Here is a 16,978-nt window from a genome sequence, read left to right on the forward strand (position 1 = left end):
ATGTCCGAGTACAATGAAATGTATCATATTTTATTTCAGAAAATTTTAAATAAATCCTCATCGTAACTTAAAAATCTTTTTTTTTTTAAAAAAGCGGGTCATTGCATTGAAGCGGACTTCTGACAAACATCAAATTTTCCTGACACTTTGATAGGCAAACACATAGGAAATTTTGTAGTATTTTCATATCAAAGGCAATCTAAAATAAAAAAAAATAGCGTTTAAAAAACATGCGCACAGTGCTACCCAGCCATTAATTTAAGTTAGTCAACGTGCGACTCTTACACTCTACTCAAAATCCGACAATATAGTACAGTTGGGTCGTGCTAGTTTGAAGTTACGCACACCTTCCGCTGTAACTGAGGTACCGGAAACGTCCAGAAGCTTCAGGTTTGGTGCAGCCGATTCCAGGTGATCCAATGAAGTGTCCGTAACCAATTTGTAGTTCCGCACAAGCAGCCGCTCCAGGCTGCTCATATTGGGCCTAAAGTACTCACGAATGAATGCAGCTCCACCGAGCTCTTGTCGGGACACACCATACGCGCAGATGCCTCGATCGCTTACCAGTGATACATAGTTTGGTCCGGGTGCTCCCGGTCCTAGGTTGAGATACTGATAGAAAGCGTTCGCTGGTCGCTGCTGGTTGTCTGCTACCTCGGCGACCGGGTTGTTATTTTCCACGCCCCGGACGATGATTACGTGAGGCATTATTCTAGGGTGGTTGTTCTGGAAGGCACCGTGGAGGATGACGCGGACTGAAACAACACGAACCAATCATTTTTTTCATGCACAGAACGCTGGTTTGGTTACATTTCACTCGAAAAATGCTTATCAATACTTACCATTCATATCCTCCTGTGGTTGTGGATCCTGTGCCTCTGCTTCAGCAGGTGCCTCCCCTTCGCCGTTTTCAGCATTTCCATTGGCATTGTCATTCACGTCGGCTGCTTCTTCAGCTACACCGTTCACAGGCCTCTCTTGCGCTTGCTGATGTTCTTCATTCGCAGGAACAGCTGGACCTGCAGCAGGTCCTTCGACTGGGCCATTTTCAACCCGGTCCCTGTTACCAGCTTCGAATATTTGCTGGTATGCAGCTTCAACTGGGCGTGGCATGACCTGAGGGAACTGCAATTCATTATTGTTATCCTCGTCATTATTGTTTCGTTCTAGGTGATTGATGATGCGTATGATGTTGCGTCGGTTGTTATAGACTATGCGCACGTGACGCTGCCGGATTTCCGGATTCTCTGGCAAAGGTGGCAGTGGCGCTTGTTGAACTGGGACTGGTGGTCGCTGCAATTGTTCTTCGTTCGCCGGTGGAGGCGGAGGTGGTGGGGGTTGATTGTTAGCCGGCTGCTGTTCTGGTTGCTCCTCTGGCGGATCCATTTCCACACGATTGATAATGCGGATAAGATTTTCACGATTCTCATGCAAGTTAGGGAAGAAGTGGCGATTAACAAAGCGAAATACGTTACGCCCTTCACCTAAAAAATGCGGTCGAGGAGGCCGCGGAGGTGGAGCCGGTTCTGCAACGTTCTCCCCTTCCAATTGTTGAACAATATCTGGAACGTTAGCTCCATCACCGGCTTGGTCTTGACGTCTGTTGTGAGGATTTATGATATCCTGATTCGCTATTCGCCGAAGCTGTTCGACCCTTTGCCGTTCTGCCTCGTTGTACTCACTCAGGCCGCGCTCGGTACGCAAATACTCCGGGCATTCTAGCAGTAATTCTTTCAGCGATTGAACTATGTTGAAGCAGCTCACGTCGGAATCAGATATCGGGGTGTCGCGGAGGTCTAGGATCTGTGGAGGAATCTGTAAGTATTCTATTTTAACAATACATGCACACCACGAACGCGTACCTCTAGTTTTTTAAATCCAAATCTCGTGGCGATGCTAGCGTATGGAACGCTATCCTTCATGTTGGCGCAACCTTTAAGACTAAGATAGCGCAAATGTGGTACCTTTGACAAGGCCATAAAGTCATGTGTATCAAACCAACTACAGTATTCTATTGTTAGTTCCTAGAAAACGATAGTACTACATTAAAACCAAGCTGAACTGAACTTAGTGCATCTTGCAAAGTTACCTCTAGTTTTTGCAAAGTTCTGTCAATCTTGGACAGAAATCCCATTCGTATCTCGGACGCCATCGAGCGATCTGCCTCGCATTTCCTAAAAACCAGTGTCTGAATGCTGGGCGGAAACGAAATGATTGCCATATTGTTTGTGTCCATGTAACCCTCGGTAATTTCAAAATGCTCCAACTGCGGACAGCGTTTGTTTATTTGTGCTAGTAAATTAGCAGTCAACGTGGGTGTTTTCCATTTATCTAATGGGTACAAGCTGGTCAATCCGCGTATTTTCAGTGAACGAGTTTCCACTTGCAGATGTTTTATTTTACGCAGTAGTTCCTGTACACCTAGTTGCGACTCGCTGAAATCTGCCTTAGTCCAGAGCTTCTTATCCTTGATGAAGTTGTTCAATCGAAGACAGCACTCCGAGAGGGATATTAAACTGTCGCTGTCCAGGTTAAGGAAAATTTCCATAAGTATCTCGTCGCTGAGATCCATCAGTGACACTTGCAGCTCGATATCGGACAGTTCCACCGAAAGGATCTTCATATTTGGCTGATCGAAGGTGTATTCATCGCTGGAAATCTTTCGCTTTCTTCCGATGGAGGACGCAGCGGAAGTCGATGGACGCGACGGTTCCGCTTGAGTCGGCTCCATCATGGTCGCGGTGTATTCCTCGGTGCCCAAATTCCTTGGTAATAAGGGCTTTATCCCCGCGTTAATTTATTTCTGAAATACAAAATAGATGTTATGCAATATGTTGACGAGAAATCGTAAATCGTATTCAGAGTTGGCAGCACCCTCTCAGATTTTAATGAAACTTTCTGTACATGAATACTTTATCACAAAAAACCACTTTGCATACTTTGTTTTCCCAAAACTGATCTAGAGTATCTTTTTAAATGAATCAAACTTTTTTCACCATTTTTTTCAAATGGCTATAGCCTAAAAATGACAAATTCTGCAAAAAAAGTTGTAGGAGTGATTTTCACAAAATTAGTCAAATTTTTGAATAAAAATATTTAAAAAAAAACCATCGAATCCTACACTGAAAAAAATCGATTTAAAAAAATTTAAAGTCGATTTACCAAAACCAATCTTTGATTTGGATGAAATTTTGTGCCAAGATAGATAATTATGTTCTCTACCTACCGTCAAAAATTCAAGTTGAGTACTTTTAAGGAAAAAGTTTTTTGAAAAAAACTTTTCCTTGTCCAACCTGATTTTTTTCAGTGTATTTTTATCGAGAATTAAACCAATGAAAGTCATAATCATCTCAGAACCCAATTACCCAACTACTAGTTGATGATACATGCAAAAAGCATCAGTAACGAATTTAGTATATATTCATCATAACAAATTTGAATGGAGACTGGAAGAAAAGAAGACTGGAAGATTGGAAGACTGGATCATTGCAGTTCAGTTGTTCATCTCAAAAATAATTTTTATGAAACAATTGACAAACTTTTCTAAAATTTATTTTGTGTCTAATGGAGCAACAGCACAATACAAAAATAATAAAAACTTCGCAAGCTTGTGTAGATTCCAGTTAAAGTATGAATTAAGCGCAGAATGGCATTTTTTGCAATATGCCATGGAAAAGGATCCTGTGATACCATTGGTGGCACTATCCAAGCGTAAAAAGAACCGGTCTTGCTCGCGACTATGGAAATACCATAACAACTCCTCAAGAGTTATATAACTGAGCAGTTGAACAAACTGATAAAAATATCATAAAATTAAATTAATGCTACATATTCACTGAACAGCACAACAACATATCAGAAGAACTCGAATAACTGTATAATAACGCCAAAACAATATCTGGCACTCAGAATTTTTGTTTAGAATATTTGTTTTAATACACTTTTGAAGCTGCGCCATGTTTATTTAGGGTCTTTCGAGATAGTGACTAGTGATAGAGTTTCACTGATCGTATTCATATGACGGCCATATGAATGAAGACGTTCCATACAACAATTCATACAGAACTCGACGACATTCCCAGTGGGAGCGGTTTCCGCTTGAAACTGTTGGCCCTCTCTTTTGTTTGAATTCAAACCGCTCCGATGTCACAAACAGTCTGGGAGTGTCATTGGAGTTCTGTATGAAATATTCAGTTTGGCAGGCTTTCTGTATCTGTGGATCAGAAGGCGCCGCTTTTGCAGTCATATGAATACGATAAATGAGAAGCATCAAATATGATGCTTTCATCCGAGACACTATCTGTTAAATCTGTAAATAAATATTGCTTAACTTCAAAAGTGTATCGAAACAAAGGTTTTAAAAATTTACCGCGAAATGACAAGTCATGTTTAAAAGAAGAGTATTTGTTTTATAACATGTACCAATAGTGCAACACAACACTTAACCCTCAAAAAGGAAAGCTAAAATTGTGACTTCAAAATGAAGCACTCATAAGACCCAATGAAACCAAAAGCCCGAAAACGCTCGATCAGTTGTATTTCAAATTACAAGTCCATTGAAACTAGAGAAATGCAGCTAGCCGGGCATCGAGACCCGCTGCCTTTTTGAGGGTTAAAGAACTGTACCAATTTTTGAGCAAGACTATTCTGTTCGGCATACTCTTTTGGCACAAAATCGTCTGACATAAGACATGGTAGATGGTAGTTGGCTATTTCACATAACAGTCGTGGAGTTGGCCATTTGACATAACAGTTGTGTAGTATAAGTATAGACTAACAGACAGAACACCATGATGAATTCCTTAAAAAAATATCAATCCGCCAATTTGACCAAAACACCAGCTCCATCTTTTATACACGGTTCCAACCACTTATTTACAGACTCAGACTCAGGAGCATTTTTTTACCAGTGGTCTATCCCCCTCCCCCTCTGCATTTCAAAGGTAGTGTATACGGGCGAAATTGACAGCATCATTGTTTACAAGGCCCGCAAACAGAATCGCCGTAAACAAAAACCAAATGCTTGTTACGCCCGGGAGAACAACAAATTTTCCCCTTCGGCGAGCACGTCGAAAGCCACATTTGATTTTTGTTTTCTGGCGACACTGCAGGGCGAAATTGAGAGTCATCAAAACAAGAAATGGCCTAATCAACATTTCATAACAACACTCGGCGAAATACTTTTTTTCTTCAATTTTATCAACGAAAACGTTATTATATAAAACATTTTAGTTATGCTTCCGAAAACTAGTATTGTTTTAAAGTATTTCAATAGATTTGAAAGCGCAGTATGCAAACACTGTTAAAATACGATTTAATTTTCTAAAGCGAATTTTCAAAGCTATTTTTCTCGATTCGAGATCAATGCGACTTCGGCCCTTTGGTCGATTCATGTTCGATATATTCAAAATGACCGCTAATGTTGGCGATGAATTGTTGAGTATTATGTCTGTTAGTCTGTAGTATAAGTATCATTATGGCATAAGGTATGAAAATACTTTCGAATATATTTAGTGCCACATGCTTGCTGAGCAATCGGGTGGGTCGTACATTTGCGTACAAAACATTTCCAATGTAAAAGAAGGATAAATGCTCTAAAAAACCACCAAACCAGAAGTCAAAATGTGCATTCATTTCAATTTTAATATAGATTCAATGAAAGCTCGAAGGAAAGAATCAACACCTATGTTTGAATATACCGGGCAGACGAAAAGATCACAAGTTTGTGTGCAAACTTCGATTCCCAACTGCATCGGAAAAAAACCAAAAACAGCATACGGCTTAATGACCCAATTGGACCAACAACTTCCGCCCAAATTTACTGCCACACAGTTATTGTCAATATTTGTGGAAAAATTGCAACAATTAGGGTTGCCACCTAGAGTGAAACTTTCACCCAGAAATTCTTACTGACCTGGGATAGGCCTTTATATAAACATGACTATACATTGAAGCCAGTCTTGCCTGCTGAGTTTTAATGAGACAAGTATACTTTTTCATTCCTTTTGTAACTCGTCGAGGTATCAACGTCAATTTTGACTCACATTTTAAATTACTGTTTAGTGCTTTGTTTTGGTAAATAATGTACACCACTGTTCTGAGCTTTTCTCATTAGTCTGTAAAATGTTTGCGCTTGTAAACCGTTTTGTCGATTAAGATAAGTGTGAAATTTCACTTCCTTGGCTGACGACTAAAATCCAAGAGCACCAGTAACCCTCGCTGTGGAGAGCCGAACAAGGATTGCTTACTGCCACAGCTATCAAGAGCAGCAGATATCAGGTAGGACTGCATATTGCCCATCGCAGTATTACGAAAGTAACGGAAACGCAAGGAAGTTTAAAAAGACCTCCAAAAATTGTCGAGGTTCCGGAAAAAAACTTATAATAGCTGGTGACTTAAACGCCAAACACGAAACATGGAAACATTGCCGTAGAAATTAAAATGGTCGCCTCCTTTTCGAAGACTCTCTGACTGGCCACTACACAATTCATGCCCCCGACGAACCAACTTTTCTCTCTCCAGCTTGCACCTCGCCAACACTGGACATTTTCGTATCAAACATGAATAAGATTTCTCTGCCAAACACGATACAGGATTTAAGCTCTGACCATTTTCCAGTTTCACTTCAAATTGGTGATAGTGTACGAGTACGGGGACGCCTTGTTAGAAAGGATTATTATAATGTGAACTGGGTTGAGTTTCAACGCCGGGTGGATCGTGAACTAATTGATGATATTGCTTTAAATTCAACGGAACATATCGACCTAGCCTTCGAAAATTTTCAGCTGGCATTGGCGTTAGAAAAATTCTAGAGACTGGTAAAATTCTGCAGGCTATCGAAAATAGTTGCTGAACGGATAGAGCAACTTTAGAACAACAATTTAAGCAACGAGCTGCGTAAACTTGATCCACATTCGTGCCTGTTCTGGAAAGTCTCCAAAATCGAAGTCCAAACCCATGCCTGCATAGCACGAATACTGAACCGATGTTTGGATCTTCACTACTTTCCATCAGTATGGAAAATAGCGAAAATAGCACCGTTGCTGAAGCCCGGTAAGGACCCCACCAACCCTTGTAGCTACTGCCCCATCAGCTTTCTGTCATCCCTCAGTAAATTGTTCGAAAGACTGATTATGGATAGAGTTCTAGAGCACATCGAGATGAACAACAACCTGCTTTCGGAACAATTCGTTTTCGTAAAGGTCACTCGATAACGCACCAGATTCAAAGGGTTACGAATAGAGAACCCGACGGATTTCGGGTCGGGGTTTTTGAAATTTTGAACTTTCGGGCTCGGGTCGGGTTCGGGGTTTTCAAATTACAAATTATCGGGGTCGGGTCGAGTTCGGGTTTTGAACAAAACGACCCAACCATTTCATGACACTGTTTTCGCCTATACACAAAACGCAGTCTTTTTGTAGTAGTGAATTGTACTTCGTGATACGAATGGATGACACATATAACCGTACCAAATGTGAGCACAAATGTATGTAGTTTCAAATCGATTTTGACCATTTATACGTGGTTGTAAAGCTCATTAAATTTCCTTTTGAACATCTTTTTTCAAAAACCGGTAAAAAAGTATTCCTATGCTTTTTTGAAAACCAAACGCCAATACAAACGTCAAAAATACAGCAATATGCAGTAACGGAGATGAAACAGGAAGGCGTCGAAGGAACAGGTAGAGCCGGTGCATTGTACGTGTATCTCGAAGGCCCCTCTCTCATATTGTGACAAATGTCAAAGTAAGCTCAGATGCCAAATTTCACATCATTTGGACAATTTTATACCCCCGCCCACCTCGCTTGAATTTTTTTGAAATTGATGCTATTGGAAAATATGAAATAGCAATCAGAAAATTACAATTTAGGCCTCTTTTGGAAGGAAATAATTTTAGTATTTGAATGAAGATATTTTTGTTTCTAAGAAAATACAGGAAAGTGGAGTATTGGGTCATATTGGCCCCAAAATCCCCTATTTTTAATGATTTTTCTGCTCCGTGATGCAAATCATACATATTTTGTAGTTTTTCCAATGTGAAAAAATCTCAAATATCGATCGGAGCCTTTTTGACCTTTGTCCGAATACGAGAAGTTGGGGTTATATGGCCTTTTGTCATTCATATTAAACTTCATCATTTTCTCGTGAATATATCTCTATTATTCTTCAGTCAATTTTCATAAACTATACCTTGTTGAACGTGGAAAATACTTGGGATTATAACAAAAACAGATTCGTTACCGGTAAAATTCAGGAACATCAAATTATCATCGTGCGGGCTTAATTTTTGCCTTCTGATAATGAGGGTCGAGCTTAGGCAGAATAACTACGAATCACCCGAGTTCACTATCATGTGTCCTTGATAAAGGTAGACGTATCTATCTTTACCGTGACAACCGGCAAAAATTAAGCCACGCAAGATCACCACTGAAAACCTGTCGACGATTAGCATCAATCTGAATGATGATTGCTGCTGTTCATCTCTGTATGCCTTTTGAATGCCGGGATAGATTTTTATTAGACTATTGTCACTGTTCTTACAGTCGTGGCGGGTTTGCTACATTGTGTAAGCTCGACCCTCATTATCAGAAGGCAAAAATTAAGCCCGCACGATATTAAGCCTGTTCTAATGACCCTGCCACTTCTAGTTTTCCGATCTGTTTACTTCACATCCTTGCTCTCACTTGAGTACTATGGCTCTAAGTTTCATAACTTTCCCTACCCAATAATCTCTAGCTAATTGAATGTCGTTAAAACGTAAAAAAGAAAATGTGACTAACATAGTCGAAATAAAAAAGGAAAAAATCAAATTATCTGACATATAGTGTCGATTTCACATTTTTATCATAAAATCGCACATATTAACTCCATTTAACAACAAAATTCTTGTTTAATTTAGTACTTTTAGTGTAAAATATGCTTAGGGATCACATGGGAAAAGTTTCATTCCTGGAAAAATAGGGAAATTCGAGGTATTAGGACAAATAATGAAAAAAATGAGATTTGTAGAGTAAATATCAAAAAGTTTGATGTTTCTGAATTTTACCTTTAACGTTTTTATTTTTGTTTTATTGCTCAGAATTTTACACGTTCAACAAGTTACATTTTATGAAAATTAATTGAAGAATAATAGATATATGCATGAGAATATGATAAAATTTAATATGAATGACAAAAAGCCCTATAACCCCAACTTCTCGTATTCGGACTAAGGAAAAAAGGGTTCCGTTCGATTGCTGAGATTTTTTCAGATTAGAAAAACTACAAAATATGTATGATTTGCATCACAGAGCAGAAAAATCATTAAAAATATGAGATTTCGGGGCCAAAATGACCCAGTACCCCACATTCCCGTATTTTCCTAGAAACAAAAATATCTCCATTCAAATACTAAGATTATTTCCATTCAAAAGAGGTATAAATTGTATAATTTTTCTGATTGCTACTTCAAAAGTTATAGCATTTAATGTATTTTTCCTCCATATTTTCCCATAGCACCAATTTCAAAAAAATTCAAGCGAAGTGGGCGGGGGTCTAAAATTGTCCAAATGATGTGAAATTTGGCATCTGACCTTACTTTGACATTTGTCACAAGATGAGAGGGGGGGGGGGGGGGGGCTACGAGAACCCAAAAAAAAATTTTTTTTGCGATGTCCTAACGTGTACATAAAGTATGTTCCAGAACCTGGGCTGCAGAAGATAATGAATCGAATGATGCGTCTTGCATATTATATACAAATCATATTCACGAATGTGTTTTGACTCTTTCATCCGCCAAAGCAAAAATTACGATACCGATCCAAACGCATTTTCTAGTTACTTTGCTATAGTGCTTTGTTATATCAAATAACAGATACTATTATTCGGCAGAGTTGGAACTAATACAATATTACACAAGTTTCTCGCTTACTATGTATCGATATTTTGCTTTTAAAAAAAGATATAATTTTTTTTTTGAATTATGTACACATGACAAAACACATTTACATTTATACCCCAAACTTTAAGCGAGCACTGTTAAGTTGATCAAATGAAACAAATAGGTTGTACCTGCTTTAACGGAAGTTTAATAATCAAATTGGTTTATGATAAAGATTGCTTGCAATTAAAATAAACTGTAACGGAAAAATAAGGATTTGAACTCACAAATTTGGTGGTACTTTGGTGTCATTATGCCGGCTCAAATTTAAAAAGGGCACATTTTAAAAGCCGATAGTTTAGGCCAAATTTATTTTCTAGAGACTGTCTTTGTTCTATCACACCTAAACCTAGCCTCACTTCCGCCAGGTTTCGTTGTTCATGACACTCATATGGTGATGGTATAATAGCACCACTATCAAATCAGTGGTACATATATGAAACAAGCACTTTCAGTCAGATTGTTCCCGGGCTGAGATGTTGCATGATCCGGATTCCTTCATGAAAATTTCACGAATTTAAGGAATTGATTGTAAAAATTTTGTGTGTTCTGTTGAAGCCATTAACGGATTTTTAAAAGTTTGGAGTCGTTCCGAGAGCGCCATTGGAGATGTCGAAGCATCTCTATTGGCGCGCTCACCGTGTAATCTGAAGCATAAAATAACTTAGATACTCAATCATAGATCGTCCTAACACTAATGATGGGACATCAAGAACACGTCAGAAAATCTTAATTGATACCCTTCGATACAGGTTTGATCGTTCCGACCAGTAACACGGGTGACGTCATGTAAACTGTCGAATACCAATTGCCATAGCTTAATTTAATACATGTAACAAATTCTATGAAACTACTACCTTGCAGGAACGGTTTCTGATAAAAAATTAGAAATTTTGGTTAAGTACGACGGGCAAGGTTGTTGGAAACTGAGACCATTAAGCTTTCTGTTTCCCCATGAGTTAGCCGCCGATTTAACTTAATTTCCGGTTAAGATATCGACGATTTATAAGTTTCTCAGAACATTACAAATTCGACGTTCAATAATAGCAAATATAAATGTGGATTCTACTCGGTAGTGATTTGTTTTGCCATATGCAGATATAACTCAGTGTGTATGGTGCTACTTCAGATTCGAGTGATTCTGCTATTCTTAGATGAGCCTAGGGTCCAGCTCGGGTGCCTGGAATTAAAAATCTTCGAGATCTTTGGTTGATTCTCCGTATTAGCAAGTTGGATTCGGATCAGGCTTTTCAAATTTAAAATTTTCGGGTTCGGGTCGGGTTCGGGTATTCAAATCTTAAAATTCTCGGGTCAGGTCGGGTTCGGGTTTTACAAAAAATTTAATCTCGGGTACGGGTCGGGTTTTTAAGTTTTAAAATGTTCGGGCTCGGGTCGGGTCGGTCAAATTTTATAATTTCGAGCTCGGGTCGGGTTAGGGTTTTTAAATTTTCATGCTCTCGGGTTCGAAAAAATTGAAACCCGACCATCTCTAGTTACGAATACCATCGATAGAAACAAAGCAGTATCCAAATCCACCGGCATGGCGTTACTGTGGAAAAAGTATTTGATAATGTTTGGCACGACTCTCTAGTATTCAAAATGTGCCGGTGCAATTTTCCCAACTGTGTGATCAAGATAGTCCAAAACTACTTAAACAATAGAAAATTCCATGTTTCGATCCTCAACGCACAGTCCGATGCACTTGACATCCCTGCTGGAGTTCCACAAGGGAGCCTACTCGACCCCATACTATATAGTCTGTACACCTCTGACTTTCCCGATTGCCTAATGGGTGCCAACTGTGTCTTTTCGCCGACGATACTGCTATCCTATGTAAGGGCTGTAACACGAGACAACTAACAACTAAACTTCAGGATTGCCTCACCACAATTACAATGTACATGAATTTATGGAAATCAAAATAAATGCAGCTAAATCACAAGCATACTGTTCCCATTAAGTCTTTCGCCCAAGCACATTCTACTTGCGGACAGTAAAGTACAAGTAAATGGCACTCAAATAGAATGGTCCAATGAGGTAGTGTATTTGGGACCCACGAGCGACAAAAAGATGCTATTTCGTTCCCACATCGAGAATAAATGCAGCCTACTAGTAAAGAACTTATATCCACTCATTAAAAAATCAACACTAAATATTAAAAATAAAATAGCAGTGTACAGAGGAATCATTCTGCCTACCCATAAAAATAAACTGCTGTTCAACAAAACAAATGTATAAAAAAGATCCTACACAGTAAACTGAATGTACCTAGAGAATTGGTACTAGCGCTGTACCCAAACAGAAGGTATGATTTACCAACTAATAGTTGCAAATCTCTATACTATGTATTCATTTCTAAGTATAAGATAGTCATAATTGATTCGTAATTACCTAATTAAGGTAGAGTGAATATACCCACTTCTGAGTTCGTGCACTTTTCTGGATGTCTAAGTAAATTGTACCTAAATTCTACAAAACTGCACATCCTCAGCAGTAGGTAACTTGAATCCACCTAAAATTTGGTAATTGGTTATCAAATCTCAGCGGATGTTACATAAAAGTAGATAAATATTATAGGGATTAAAACCTATTTGCGGGAAATTTGTACCAATTTTATGGGTACTACGCCACTACCAATTTTCTAGGTATATCCAATTTACCGTGTAGATCTTCCGTGGCATACGAGCACAACAATAATTCATGAGTTAGCAAGAATAAAAACAATAGGAGAAAGCATTAACGTTATACGAAGCGAATTTATAGAAAAACGTTCCACTTCGGAATTCGCGCTAATTAATCATTTGTTTCATGTTTAGGTTAAGTTAGTATAAGTAGTCTTAAGTTAAATAACACAACTGCAAAAAGTTGACCCACTACCATATCAAAAGGAAAAATTTAAAAATTAATATAAATAATCTAAACTTAAAGACGAAAAGCAAAGCCGAATCACTTGTTGTATTGTTAACCAGACAGAAATGTAAAACCAATTCATCAATAAAAATTTTAACTGATAAAAAATACCCGCTCCCGATAGCAACGGACGCAAGCAGCAGAGCAGGAGCAACAGAACAAGAACAGGATGGATACCGACCAGAAATCACCAATCTCATGGGGTTTTTCATTGAAAAACCCCGGGGCAGTGAATTGCACTGGTGTAGTATTTTCTAGCAGAAGAGCAGACCACTAGACGTGTTTCATTGCCACTTCTGCTCGAAAGTGCAAAACCAGTGCACTGTGGTCCAGTAAGCGAATTTAGCAGGAAACAATTGTTCACCCATTCATCTTTGGAGCAGTGCTGCCACAATTAAATCTGTACCGGGAGTTGAAAAATCTTTTCTATCTGTACTCTTCTATCAAAAATTCTGTACCGGGTTCTGTACCCAAACAATAACAAGGTTGTTTAAAAAAAAATATTTTTCTTATACATATTTTTCATTCGGGGAAATCAAACCAGACATTCTGACTCGGTTGAGCTGGAATTCCGCAAGAAACCATAATTAGAATTCCGGATGAGTTTGATTGGGTAATGTCAATATCAGCTCCAGCTCAAATTCTTGCTGCCACTTTGCAACCAAAGGTGGCTAACAGAGTGGCGGCGAGAAGCTGAGATGGGGCGGGTAATATCAATAGGATGCGAGAAACCTGCTTGCAGGAATTTAAAGAAGCAGGTCAGAGCAAACGTATGCACTCCGAGAAGATTCGCTCGGTTTTCTTTCAGACATCATCCCTTTGATATGCTGGAAGCAAGTTTTTCGCATATAGCATTCTAATGTCAGCTTCAGTTCAAGCTCAATCAGTACCAGCTCCTTTTCAGATTCTTGCCATCACTGCTGTAGTGAACATATGATGGGCCCAGCCGATTCTAGGCCCATGTCGCCCGTGCTCCCGTATTGCATTGGGTTGTTTTGATTTTAACAAATGCAGAGTTTCATAGCACAAAGGGATCTGCAGAAGAGATTATAAATACTAGAGGGAGCAAAGCGCTACTGTTTCCATGTGTTCATTGACATGTGGTAATGTCACCCACTAAAACACTGCTTAAGGTCAATTGTAGCGGGACGTATGGTTTAGACGTGAGGGCGTGAAAACTTCAAGATCGTGTGAAAACGAGCGTTTGTATATTCATTTAATCGGGGCGTTTTGACATTTGCGAGATCGCAAGCATAGATGTGCGTGTGTGATTGCATAGGAATCAAGAACGCTCTCGCGGATCGCGAGTTCTATGTTTAATTTAGAATGTATGATTCAACTTCTAGAAGGAAGTAAGCTCCCCCACATCACCAGAGTTCACGACAAATGTCGCCCTGTAGCTTGGTCCCACTACCCGACCAGGAGAAAATAACTGGCAAATAATCCGAGCATACTATTTACTGGTATCATACCAAAAGCTGTTATTAATTGATTATTAATACCTCATTGAGGTATTAAGCAGGTATTGAATAAACATTCTTCAATACCTGCTTAATACCTCAAAGTGGTATAATACTTTATTTTAGTATTATTTATGTATTCTAGTGATTTTTACAAATACCAAGTCAATACCTTATTGAATACCTCCATACAGTGAATTTTGTTCTTGGAACGTTGAAAATGTTTTGTTATTATTCAGGTATTATAATAACACGTTTCATTACCAACTAGTTATTCGTGGTACATGTCTCAGGTATTATTTCATGTAATTTACCTCTTATGCAAGGCTCCTCAATATCTTATTATGGTGTTCAAGTATTGGCTACTGTATACCTGAATTTGGTATTCTGAAGTTACTTTCTTCTGCTCGGGTAAAACATGGGCCTAGGCTGCTAGGGGCCTCAGGAAGCGACCGATTCAAGTCACGTTTGCAAATATAATTGCACTTGAAATTACGTTTATAAATCCGTAGGAGTTAAAACGTTCACTTGGGGCTTTCGCACGTGACCGATTCATAATAGTGTGAGAATGGGCGCAAGTGTAATCACAATTGAGACCGCGTTTATATATTCGTAGGTACTAACATATTGACTTGATGGCTGGAGCGTTTTAAGATGGGCAAGATCGCGGGCGTAGGGTGATCCCGATTGCATGTTAGCTGGCGTAGCCAGTTATATTATCGAGAAGGCACAAGCGTTTCTACGTTAACGTATTTGATCGCGTGCACTTTTTTATGACACGTATGCTAGCGTGTGTGTAGCTTCGCGTTTTTGAATTGGTTGCATATTTGCATATACTTTTGCATGTTCGCATGGATTGTCTGATGTTTACTTTGGAGTGTATGGTTTAGATGAAGCAAGAGAGTATATAAATTCCGTATTTTAGAGTGGGAGTTGCCGGCCGTGTATGATTCATGATCGCGCGAATGCGGGCGTTTGTATGTTGATAATCACATTAACCACCGGGAGGTTCACTGCTCATAATCGCATATTTATCCTGTGTACTATGAGATTCCCTATTTACATTGGACTGACTAGCGATTACATGCACTTTTTATGATTGCGGGATCGTAGTCGTAGGTAGAGTTTGTGTTATAGCACTCGTTCTTTTCATCTCGTCGGCGTATCTAGGTAGCGTATGTTAGTGCGTTTTCTATCAAATCGACGAGAAAAGTTTTTTGACATGGTTTTTTAAATTAATTTTCTTGTTCTGATATAATGTTCTGACTGGCGGGATAACGTATTAAATACAATTACAATCAACGCAGATTGACCAAGAGATTTTTTTCCTGATTGGAGGGGAGGCGACATTAGAAAACTTCAACAGAAACAATTGCATTCCGATAATAAAAGACTCGCGGTAAAGACTACATACGGGAATTTGTTCATTTACAGTTTTCGAACTTAAGGATACTATGGGAGAATATCGGAGGACAACGGTGTTCTAGTCAAATTTGATTTATCATTCTACCAAGTTTGAAAAGAATTCCAAGTCAAGTACAATAACCAATGTTTCAACTAGGACGCCGAAATAGCAAATTAGCCGTGAACATATGTAGATTTGAAAACCCAGAAGATTCCCATCGATGGATCGCTAATATGTAAGCATGAAATCGCTAATATCGCAGAGTCTTATGTGATTAAATAGTGCAGCATCAGTCTGTTTGGTCCAGAAAGCAGTTTGTTCTACTGCATGGTCATCGTGAGACTCGTTATAAAAAAATACATCAAACTTACCGGAGCTTGGCTCAGATAAAGTTGTGGGCTATAATGAAGACAGTAGTTTGTAAGCATCAGAAAATTAAGAAAAGAGTGGAAAAATGGTTGGATAAAAAATAAGTAAACCACCTGTACAAATTTATTGGTTAAAGAACTTAGTAATTTCTTTTGTAATGTTATAATCTTTAAATGGTTTCGTGGAGTTTTTTCCTAACGAGTACCATATTTTTCGAAGAAATAGAATTCATCACCCACTTTAAGTATCGAAAGTTTGCGGGAGGACTGGAATAGGATAATTATTGATTGATTGTGTTTTGCTCCATTATTACCTAAACTCCACGAATTGAGTTCGAAACTTGCAACTATACAAATTTCCATGAAGCACGAAATACTCATTCCAGCTTAGCTAACTTATGCATATAATTTTAACAAATCCATTACTTTTAACAAATCAAAGTCAAGCAACAATCAGCTATCAACAAGGAAAATACTACCAGATCCGTCCCCAATGATTTGCTCACCTCGTCGCAGTCCCTCTCCAAAACCGTACAAGAACAACCACACACAAACGCACTTCGATTTGAACCGAATAGACTGAAGGGGTCAATGGTTTTTTTTGCTCCTACTCCTCCGGTGTGGCAATTTCGTTGGGATGAGCGAATTTGCAGACTGGTGCTGTGTAATACCTTTGGCGGGGGCTATCGCATCCTAAGTGATGCAAAATTTTAGCAAAAAAATTTCGAATTCGCACTAATTTAGGCGTATTTTCAATGCACTAAAAACTTTTCACAATTTCTGTACTGACTGTCATTTGCAAACAAAACGAAGAAGCATTTTGACAACCAAAGACCCTGTGGGTTTTGTGAAATACGATTGGACAACCGTTGAAATAACTTTCGTCAAGTTTTCAATATGATGTCACATTTGAATC

The 16,978-nt window shown here is 38.8% G+C and overlaps 1 protein-coding gene across 1 annotated transcript; it reads right to left on the bottom strand.

Annotated features, from left to right (window-relative positions):
* Window positions 1–13: 13 nt before the first annotated feature.
* On the bottom strand, window positions 14–16,865 carry LOC131690563 (uncharacterized). Its single transcript, XM_058976443.1, has 5 exons — window positions 16,569–16,865; window positions 2,090–2,803; window positions 1,863–2,024; window positions 843–1,803; window positions 14–755 (listed from the first exon to the last, which is right to left on the bottom strand). Exons 2-5 carry the CDS (start codon window positions 2,732–2,734, stop codon window positions 289–291), a joined length of 2,235 nt encoding a protein of 744 aa, XP_058832426.1. The 5' UTR covers window positions 2,735–2,803; window positions 16,569–16,865; the 3' UTR covers window positions 14–288.
* Window positions 16,866–16,978: the final 113 nt, after the last annotated feature.

The sequence above is a fragment of the Topomyia yanbarensis genome, chromosome 3 (genome assembly GCF_030247195.1).
Source record: "Topomyia yanbarensis strain Yona2022 chromosome 3, ASM3024719v1, whole genome shotgun sequence".
Lineage (NCBI taxonomy): Eukaryota > Metazoa > Arthropoda > Insecta > Diptera > Culicidae > Topomyia > Topomyia yanbarensis.